The following is a 10,669-nucleotide window of genomic DNA, read 5'->3' as shown; positions in this document are numbered from 1 at the left end:
TAGAACGTCCTAAAGTCTTCAGTGCTTTCCCTTCCTTTGCAGTTAGGACACCTGGTCACCCTGGGTTTGGACATCTGGACCAGTCACCCATGCAGTCTGACACTACTTTAACTGCCACCCTATAGTCCTTGGATTTGTAGTTTTGTAAGGCACCAGCACACTTTGGCAGAAACCTTGTCAAACTACAGACCCTAGTATTCCATAGGATGGAGATGCAGCACTTAAAGAGTGTCAGATAACATTATTTCTACCAGGAAAAGAAAACCCTGTGAACCCTATGAAATTAATGGAGTCACCAGGTGACTTGAAGCCACATGTTTCCTTTCTATGCCTTAAGTACAAAGATCACAAACTACTGCAGAAATTTGATCTCGTATAAAACACTGCTTTTCTCTTTCCAGATTAATCTTGCCTGTAAATAAAGGGCCAACAACAAATACAGACATCCACTTAATTAAATGAAAAAGCCACTGGATAAATGATTGAAAGGAATTGTGATGGAAGAAATGCCCTGCAAAGAGCCAAATGCGAAGCCAGTTATCAAGCAGAGGACTACAGTAAGTGGTTGGGAGACGTTCAAATAACAAATTTAGCGTAATAAGGCAAAGGGACGTCTCCCTCGCAGTATTATTCATTAACTCTGAAGTATACATTTGGCAGGAGAGGATCCCAAATGATTTCTTACCTGATTCTGACTCTCCCTTGGATACGTTCATTGAATGTTTTAGAGTCCTGCCAGGAAAAAGAGGGTAGAAACGTGCATGAATGATGCACTTTGAGACACATGGCTACAGTACACCCATCACTGTAATTAATGTTCATACACTGATAAATATTATCAATTCAATGGGTCTCCTCTCATTGGAGTAAACAGTAGCATTCAGGCCACAGTGAGCAGCAATGTAGGTTTCCTGGGTCAGAAGCAATGGCGAAGGCACAGCTTGAACCCAGTGGCTCCTTTCTAAAATAAGATGGGCTTAAGCCTGCTTAGAAACCACACAAAGCAAGCCTTGTCCTCTCTAATCCCCAATGCCCTGTGTACCTTAACATTAGAAATGTGGGTGTTAATACTCAGTGACGCAGGGAAAGGAGCATCTTTCATGCAGAGGGTAAACTATGGCATCAATACAGCTTCATCCTGCTCAGGGCTCAAGCCTGTTTGAATGCCATGTTTTCTGAGCTGCAAAACTCTGACCTTCCTGCTCTCTAGTGTGTTTTTGTGTGTGAGACAGAGGAAGGGAGCTGCTATTAAACATAGTCATAGTCACAATAGCCTAGCATAACCGCAAAAGCAGTTGAAATGGTTGAAACCGGTCCGGCTTCATGGGACAGGGTCAGATTTTGCAGAAGATAAGGCTGCGGTTGCCATGTCAGGAAGATGATTTTGGTGAAAGGTCAGCAAATTGCTAGTTATTTACTTTGTTGACTACCAACTACCTTCTACTGTACTTTGCTAAGCATTATAGTCTTTTCCATGTCTTCTATGATGTGTCCAAAGTACGTCAGCCTCAGTTTAGTCATCTTGGCTTCTAGGGAAAGTTCAGGCTCGGACTGTTTTGGACCCATTTTTGGGGTCTTTGTAGCAGCCCCCATGTCCTCCAGACTCTCCTCCATTTGAGAATTCAAAGACCTAGCCATGTTAGTCTGGAAAATCAGTACGCAAAGGGATTTTGAGAGTAATTGAAAGATAGAAGTCAGTAGTGCAAGTTTCGTTTAACAAACTTTGCACAGGCGTCAAATGAACTACTTTTCTTCCTCTCAGCTTTCTTTGTGGGCTAGAAATGAAGAAACAGGATGCCATGGGCCGTCCTGGGGTTGGTATTCAGCAATTTAGCTTGACAGGATCTTGTCTAGTTCCTTCATAGCTGCCTTTCCAAGTCCAAGGCCTCATATGCCCTTCTTGTTGTTAACTACTGTTGAGTCGAGTTTTCATGGAGACTCCATGAATGAGAGACCTCCTCCAGTCCTCCCCTATCCTACAATTCAGGTTTTGAAGACTGAGGGCAAATGGCTTCTTTGAGCCTGTTCTCCATTGGCTGAGATGACCATGCACCTTCCCTTCTGGCCCTCTTTTTGGGGCTCATCTGTTCATCACAATATCTTCCTCACCTTACCACACAAGTTGAGAAAAGACACACAGGGAGACATTATGTGGGGGCAATGCTTATATACAGGGAGCACTCTATTCGTTTTGTAGTCTATGAGCCTTTGTTCTCGCGAGAACTCGCGGCTCCCTCTTTGTTTCTTGCATCTAGATGTGTTCTCGCGAGGTTACACCGCTCTTGCTTTCCAATCACACACAGCTGTTTTCTACATTTTCTGTAGTCTAGGAGCCGTCGTTCTCGCGAGATTACACGGCTCCAGCGTTCTACCCTTTTTGTAGTCAGTGTTCTCGCGAGGTTACACGGCTCCGGCTTTCAAAACCTGAACAACCGAGGCGCCAAACTCGTGTGTGAGAGAGAGGCCGCCGAAAGCTCTCCAACGCGCGTGCGCGGCGGCTCTAACAGCCAGGCACTTCCGCTTTGAAGCGTCAGCCGAAGTCTTCGAATCCGCGCCGAGCCTCCGCGCATGCGCGTTGCGGAGTTTTCTCCTTGGCGCCTTTTTAACTCCTTCCGCCGCCTCTGCTTTCCTTCGCCCTTCCGACCGGAAGTCGGGCCTCCGGTTCCTGAGGGAAAAGGGTCCGCGGAGAGGGTTGAGTCTTCTTGGGCTTCGGTAGGTTCCAGTCAGGCTTAAGGCACCGTCAGAAAGCCCGGTTAATGGGGCAGGAGAGGGTCCCGGAGGCCTCAGTGTATAGGTTTGTATCTCTAGACATCTGTGTATCTATAAGTATGTAATCTGTATAGATCTATATATAGATATAGATATATACACACATCTCCATGTATTCGTGTCTCTCTCTCCTCTTCTCTTCTCTATATAGGTGGAATATTATTATTGGAGTATTTATACCCTGCTGTTCAGTAAAAAAAAAAAAGCTCTCAGTTAGGGAGATATATATATATATACTAACACACACCTCTCTCTCTCTCTCTCTCTAATAGATATATACACACACACACACATATATAGATGTGTACATAGAAAGTATATATAGTCACACACATATAGTATATGATATATATCACACACACACAATAGTATATTATATATATTATATATATCATATGCACACATACATATATACTGTCTGCTTGTGTGTGTGTGGGTGTGAATATTATACATTTGGATAATACAGGGCTCTCTCTCTCTCCTCTCTATATATATATATACACAACACACACACATATATATATATATATATATATATGCATGCACATGTATATATTATAGTTTGTTGAAATATTTAAATTTGGGAGTAGTTATACCTTGCTCTTCAGCAACAAGACAATCACAGTGGCTATATATATATAAGTGTGTGTGTGTACTATATATATATATATATATATAAACCACCAACACTTACATATATTTATGTCATATAGTGCATATATACACATGCCACACATAGATATTAGTCCGTCGTTGTGTGTATATATGTCATAGTTGAATAGTTATACATTCTGCGCATGGAACGAAGTGTGCGTCCCTTGAACCGCCAGAAAGCAAGGTGCCCCTCTCTCATGAAAACAGCCAGGATCGCAGATAAGGGAGACTTGACTGTGGTTCTGAATAGGAGGCCCAAAGAACAAGGAGGGAAGGTGCCTTTATTGCCGCCTATGATTCCACCTTCTCCCCTCTCTCTTATTCCAAGTGCCTCCGAATTGGCAGGAGAGAAACTTCCTTCATCGCAAGCTATACTTCAACCCATCCTCTTCTTTTGCTCAAAACCTGCTGCTAAAGCCAAGCCCTGTCATTCCAAAGGCGTTTTTACATCCCTCTTAGGTCCAGTGGTGCTAACCCTTTTCATTCCTTCTTGACGATAGCTGCGCCCTTGTTTTTCCAGAACAGAGCTGCTTTTCTGGAGGCAAGATGATAGACCCCATAGAAGTCAATTTGTTTGATCTTCCTGACTACGAAGACATCCAGGACGAGAGGTTCCTGCCTCTGCCGCCCCCCGACTCTCCAGGAGGAGATGCTGAAGCCAGCCTAGGCAACGGAGGTAACTGTCCATCTGTCCTGAACCGTGGGATGCTAACAGTACGGACCAAAATGAGAGGCTTTGCTTACAACTGGAAGTAAATGTTACTTTGGGCTTCCTTGAAAAAAGCCGGGTGGGAGGTGCTTTGTGCGTTTGTGTGCGCAGACACAATACTCCGGCACAGAAGGCAAACAACACGGATGATACGTTTCTGTGGGGTTGGTGCAACATTAAAATATACTGTATATACTCATGCATAAGTCTAGAAATTTAGGTCAAAGATTGACCCCCAAAACCTGAGTTGACTTCTCCACCAGATCAATGTTAAGTACTGAATCTTAACTCTTATTTAAAAGAAGGAACCATCTCCTGGTGAAAAGCAAGAGTAGAATATGTGAAGCACCGACCCATTCTACTCTCTCATCCATCCAGCCTTAAGAATAAACACAAAGAGTTATGTCTGTAGGAACTTTATGAGTTCTTTGACACAGTTTTGCTTTGCTTCATCCTTCAGATCCTTTGCTATATGCCCCTAGGTTTTACCCTTGACTTATCCATGGGTCATTGCAAAATCCATACTTTTAGCCTCAAAACCTGCCCTCAACTTATACATGAGGTCGACTTATACTTGAGTATATATATGGTTTTTGTGTACCATATTTAGCAGTACAGTCGCCCCTCCATTTTCATTGGGATCCATTCTGAACTCCCCCACGAAAACAGAAATTTGGCTATATTCAAGTGCCATTGGCTTGAATGGCGGCACGCGCCCCATTTTGTCCCCCTCCATTTGTCACCTGCATCAAGTCTGCAAAAACGGAGGTGTGGCTGTGCTTAATTACCACGAGGGACTCACCGCTGTAAATCCAGTTGTTGTCATTTGCAGTTTTACACTAAATTGTCCTCTTTTTTTTTGGGCAGAGCCAGAGGGAAACAAATCGTCACAAAGCAAGGATTCCTCTGGGGCAGCCAGGAGAGCCGTGAAAAGGCCATTGCCTAAACTAGATGCTCAGAGGTATTTTAGTACAAAGAACAACACCCCAACCCTCTGTATTCAGTAAGGAAATGCTTTTATTGACTGCTTTGAAGCCTTTTTAGTGATGCTGACTTCCAGAACCTGGATCTCCAAGCTGTATTCCATTGTGGATGTAAGTTTTGTTTAAAAACAGAAAGCCACAAGGAGGAATTTTGGTAGCAACCTGTCTGTTTCCAGCTGCCATTACTATAAACCCTGTTTATATTAACCCTGCATATGGTTTGTTTCACTGGGATGCAAGAGAGAGATCTTTCAAGTGTGGTGTCCCAATTATGGCTTTCTTTCTTTACCTAAGAGACTCAGTTGGCTTCTTTTTTATGTTTTCTTTCCCCAGAATGCTATCAACTCCTTTTCGTTTTGCCATGCCTTTCCTTTGGTTTAGTTTTCCCCACACTTAGGATTTTATTGTCTAACTTTTGGTCTTCAGCTTGCTTTTTTATATATAGGTCCAAAACACACTGCAGAAATAATCCAGTTTGAGACCGCTTTAACTGCCCTGCCTCAGTACTAGGGAATTCTAGGAATTGTAGTTTGTTATGGCACCAGAGCGCTCTGACAGAGAAGACAAAACGTTTCACAAAACTACACTTCCCAGAATTCCCTAGCACTGAGGCAGGACAGTTAAAGCAGCCTCAAACTGGATTATTTCTGCAATAGGCTTTGGACTCTAGTAGTTCCTGTTTTGTGCATTATATATTGCTTTAATAATGTCAACCGTCTTGGGTCCATTGCCAAGAGTTGAAGGGTGGGATTTAAACAGATAGGTAGTCTTTTTAGATTAGTTTAAATGGTGGGTTGTTCTGCTTTAGCGTCATTTACTTGGCAGAGGATGGGGAAGACAGGATGCGTTGTGACAGAATTTTTTGGGATCCAGTTGCTTGGAGAAGGGCCTTCTTTGTGCCACAGACTCTTCTCCCATCTAAAGAATATCCTCTACATGAGTGTTTTTAACATGGTTCTATGTGGTTTTGATGTTCTATGTAATTTTATTGGGTTGTATTGAGCCAGATATAACAGGTGACATACTGTGCTTCTTACACCCATTGACACAGTATCAAGATATTGGATGGATAGCTTCTTTTCCTCCCAAGTAACTGGAGACACCTCTAACCTTCACAGGCTAATTTCAGAGCGAGGACTTCCAGCTTTGCGGAGTATGTTTGATAATATCAAGTTCAAAGGGAAAGGTCATGAGGTAAGCTATGCTGAGAGGTCTTCTCCTGATTTTTGTGGGTCTGAAATAACTATCTACAGTGCGCTCTTGGTGTCTCCTGCGGTTTGGTTCCAGGACCCCCCATGGATACCAAAATCCATGGATGCTCAAGTCCCATTATAGACAACTGAGTAGTAAAATGGCATCCCTTATACAAAATGGCAAAATCAAGGGTTGCTTTTGGGGATTTGTATATTTTCATGCCTTGGATGGTTGACTCTGTGGATGCGGAATCTGTGGATACTAATTGTTTATTAGTGAAAAGAATTGATAAAACATTAGGGGTCTTAATGACAGTGTAACTACTTTCTTTGTAACTACTAACTTTGAGTTACCATTATGGTTATGGCATTATTGGTACTGTATAAAACTGAGATGATAGTTGTGTGTGTCCAGAGCATTGTAAGGGAAACCGAGGCAAGACACAAGATTGACTTCAGTCTGAAGAGATCACCGTTCAGTGTATTAGTCTGTCTTTCAAAATGCCATCCCAAGTAACTGCTTTTTAGCCATGCTATATCTTATAGATCAGAGCAAAGTAATTTGCTGTGGAAAAAATGTGTGAGCTGAGAGGATAGCCCTCTTTTGTGCAATGTGTTTTGGATAAAGGTTACCAAAAAAGGTCTTCAGTTCCTTAATAATCTTTTAGAGATTAGTATTCTCTCTTTAGATTGGCTGTACTTGGGGTCTAGAAATGAAAACACAATAGTTAAGGCTGTGAGTGTGCCTTGTGTGATTTTGCCAATCAAGCAGTTTAATGGTATTTTGTTCTTACCATTAGGAAGCGGACCTGCAAACACTTATAAGACACATGGAGCACTGGGCTCACAGGCTCTTTCCTAAACTTCAGTTTGAAGACTTTGTTGACAGAGTAGAAAGGCTGGGAAATAAAAAGCCAGTTCAGGTGAGTGTCAGCTGTGTCTGTTTTGAGTAAATATAATGCTTAATTGAAAGCAATAAGTAATGAATGGCACATTCTCATTCTAGGCATGCTTAAAGCGAATTAGACTTGATCTACCTATTTTACATGAAGACTTCACAACTAATGAAGGCAAGTATGCACTGAAAATTCCTACTACTGTATTTCTTTTGTCTTATCATACGTTTGGATGCTACTGGGAAGTAACATCCAATATTCATAGGTGAACTGCCCAGCCCTATTTAAAAAATGTTTATGCAGATAGGTTTGTTCAAATAAAACCTGTAGTCATTTTGCTAAGCATTTTTTTCATGTCTTTGTAATAGACTTTCTAGTCTCTTTGGATACTTTGGTCTGCTTCGTGACATAGCAAATCATGAAATTCATGACAACTTCCCCAATGCTGGCGTAAAAAGCTCACTTTGTGGCTGAATAGACCCTTCTGAGGTATTTAATGGGACAGTAAACTGGAATAAGAAAGAACTTAATTTTTGAACTATCGACTTGACAAGATGAAAAATGTCTCTGAAGTAATACACAATGAAGACAGTACTGTGCCTCCCTCCCCTGGTATCAGAGCAATTAGACAAATGTGGCTGCAGTGAATATTGGTTGCATTTGTTCGGAATACAATGCAGCCCTAGGCAGCCACATACATTAACAGAATGGTTCCTGCCGACAGCGTCTGTCTAGTTATCAGATTTCTGTGCGATGGTTCCAGACATGATTAGAGAAATAGACAGTAGTTTGGGTTTCAGGAAAGGGTAGTGGCATTTTTGTACTGGCATGCATACTCCTATCATTCACCTTAAGATAGCTTTCTAATTGATAAGATCCAAGAAATATGCCAATCCTGGATAAATCACTTCTCCAACTGTGTTTTTGCTGCTTCATGAAATGAGGGGATGCAGACTTGTGTTGTTCTAGCAGTGCAGAGAAACCTACCATATAATGTTTCATGTTATACTCACTTTGAACCAAACCCTCTAAGATGCCTATAAGTACTAATAGGATTCTTGTATCCAGTACAGGTGAAGAAGCAGGAAACAACAGGCTTGATGTTGCCACTGAAGAACTAGATGTATTTTCTGAAATCCAGAATACAAGGGAAGGCTGTAGTTCACCTGTAAATACTAAGCTAACAGAGGAGCAACAGGAGAGAATCGAAAGGAACAGGCAGTTGGCCCTTGAAAGAAGACAAGCGAAAATGCAGCTGGACAGTCAGTCGCAAGAACATGGTAAGCCCTAAAGTGTGTATTGATGCTATTCAGGTGGAATTTGGGGATGCTTGAACTATGATATCCCTGGTAAAAATTACTGACTGGTCCAGTTCTGACAGTTGCAAATAACAAACCTGTTACTCTTTTCTTTAAATTGTTTTTTTTTTAAAATCAAAATCGTATTTATTCTCAGGGAGAAAGAGAGAACTTATAATAGCTGTCTTGCCGTGGCCAAGGGAGCATTCAGACCCTGATGTCCACAGTCCTTGTCCAACACTCAAACCTGGCTCAGCGAAGCCCCCAAAATGTTTTAAACATTGAATAGAGGGGTAGAATCTGAGAAGAAATCTGCAAAAGAATGAGTGCTAGTCTTAATCATTGTATTTCACTCCAGCATGGAATAGTACACTAGAGGTAGTCATCTGTAACCAGAACACAGTCTTCCTATTTAACATTTGGTTTTTTGTTATAGGTAACTGTTTTCTGCAGCTTGACCTCCTTCCTTAGTGATAATTGCTTCCTTTTTTCCTGTAGAAATTGAGTTTACACAAATTGATTATTTCTATTTTCTCATAAAACTCTCCAAAGTTATTGACTAGCTTAGAGGACAAGTCCTGTGAATTAAATTACAGAGGGACTGGATGCAAGAACAGCTATTTAAATAGTCAATATTTTCTTGTTTCCAACAGAGCTGCCTGTTACTCAGCCGAGTGAAGAATGCGAAGGTCAGGAGCCAGAAAGTGTGGCCACACTAGAAACAGAAAATGTTCCTTTCCAAACTTCTACGAAGATGCAGACTGAGAGTATGGAAGATGACAAATGACCTGTATGACTAAGTGACTAAGGACTTCCACATCTTGAAACAACAGTGGCATATTCGTCATTCCTTGCTGCTAAAAGGTTTTTTTTATGTGTGTTTTCTTTTGGGTGCTAAGGCTTAACATTTTTGCCACTCTCTTTAGATGAAAATAGCACTGTAATTTAGAAAATTTTCCTTAGTACCCACAACCCTGAAAAGTTTGGCTTTCCATTTAAACGGAGATGAGTTGAAGCTTGGATGGAAGTAGCTGCAGTAACCTTTGAGCTAGAAAGCATTTGCAGAGTAGACAGTAACAAAAGCTGCTCTGAGAGAACATTTCCAATAATTAAATCTTTTTTAAAACTGTCACATTGTGAAATATTTGCAGTAATGTCCATATTTCATATGCAGAAAGTGTTAAATCTTGGATATCAGAGGTGAAACGCAAGCTTCGATAAGAAAAACAAACTAGTCCTGCTCTTAAGGAAATGGATCCTACTTAGTTTGTAGAGAATCCAGAGCCTGTGATTTCAAAGGTAGCCACAGATCAAGCAATGCAATAATTTCAGTCTAGGCTGAAGGAGGAACAAGGAAGAATAAACAATCCTCACTAGCTTCCAAGTGAACATGGACAACAACTTGCACAGCATGCTGTCTGCTTGGTGTCTTTCTCTACAACAACGACAGCTAGTGTTTTAGTGTGGGAGGACTGCTGATTTTGACCCCACTCCCCCTTTCTTGCAGTGACACCAAGAACATCTAAGTATGGCAGTACTAAAAAGCAATGGCTCAACATTTTCCCTTGCCCCAGGATCCTCTTAAATTTGCCTATTTATAAACTGAGCCTCCCACAAGCCAACCTATCACTTCTGTGGACACCAGTTAACTGGCTGTATGGCATTCCAGAGACTGTTTAGCTGCTGTGAATCCCATCTTGAGAGAAAGGTGAGATAAAAATTCAAATAAATTAATATGTAACTTTCCCACCAATCCAGTTATTGTTTTATGCTAGTATATTTGCACATAGTGAGGTTAATGACTCTACTGATTCATCCAGACCTTCGCCCACAATCTGATTGAAACTCCTTTTCTGTTTGACTGTGGGGCAGGGGTCATTCCCTCCAGGGGATTATTAAAACTAGTCTTGCTGCCACTTGCATCTGAGGACGAATGCCTAGTCTATGAATGCTCATGCTACAACCTCTTTTGCAGTTTAGTTTCAAAGGCACTACAAGACCCCTTTGCGTATTGTATAGAAAATACCTGTGGTGATTAATGTAGTTTTGGCTGTACATCAACAGCCAGCCTCATCCAGTAATGTTTTGAAGTACTACCAGGTTGGTGGGTATTATCAATTTAATACTTGTCCCTTGAGGTATGTTCACATATTTACATTTTTTTCTT

The 10,669-nt window shown here is 41.4% G+C and overlaps 1 protein-coding gene and 1 non-coding gene across 7 annotated transcripts; both read left to right on the top strand.

The window, feature by feature from the left end:
- The first annotated feature begins 166 nt into the window (after positions 1 to 166).
- On the top strand, positions 167 to 10,142 carry TIPIN (TIMELESS interacting protein). Of its 6 annotated transcripts, XR_006104621.1 has the most exons (9): positions 2,580 to 2,712; positions 3,949 to 4,099; positions 5,000 to 5,093; positions 6,234 to 6,309; positions 7,109 to 7,231; positions 7,315 to 7,378; positions 8,278 to 8,484; positions 9,156 to 9,366; positions 10,010 to 10,142. XR_006104621.1 is itself a non-coding variant. In XM_042474978.1 (8 exons), exons 1-8 carry the CDS (start codon positions 479 to 481, stop codon positions 9,287 to 9,289), a joined length of 933 nt encoding a protein of 310 aa, XP_042330912.1. In that variant the 5' UTR covers positions 167 to 478; the 3' UTR covers positions 9,290 to 9,634. The 6 variants fall into 6 exon arrangements, 5 of the variants coding, with proteins under 5 accessions (XP_042330912.1, XP_042330911.1, XP_042330914.1 ...); XM_042474978.1 differs by lacking the exons at positions 2,580 to 2,712; positions 10,010 to 10,142 and adding an exon at positions 167 to 557 and having other exon boundaries at positions 3,944 to 4,099; positions 9,156 to 9,634; XM_042474977.1 differs by lacking the exon at positions 10,010 to 10,142 and having other exon boundaries at positions 9,156 to 9,634.
- LOC121935866 lies at positions 7,839 to 7,972 on the top strand. The gene has a single exon (XR_006104888.1).
- Positions 10,143 to 10,669: the final 527 nt, after the last annotated feature.

This window comes from Sceloporus undulatus, chromosome 6, assembly GCF_019175285.1.
Source record: "Sceloporus undulatus isolate JIND9_A2432 ecotype Alabama chromosome 6, SceUnd_v1.1, whole genome shotgun sequence".
NCBI lineage: Eukaryota > Metazoa > Chordata > Lepidosauria > Squamata > Phrynosomatidae > Sceloporus > Sceloporus undulatus.
Note: the sequence above shows the minus strand (reverse complement) of the source record. Positions and strands in the feature narration are given on the sequence as shown.

Bases quoted from the DNA above. Each gene is read 5' to 3' on its own strand.
- TIPIN (XM_042474978.1), top strand. From the start codon at position 479: ATGATTGAAAGGAATTGTGATGGAAGAAATGCCCTGCAAAGAGCCAAA. The intron at 5,094-6,233 runs GTATTTTAGTAC...TAACCTTCACAG, and splicing joins CCTAAACTAGATGCTCAGAG to GCTAATTTCAGAGCGAGGAC. The intron at 6,310-7,108 runs GTAAGCTATGCT...TCTTACCATTAG, and splicing joins TCAAAGGGAAAGGTCATGAG to GAAGCGGACCTGCAAACACT.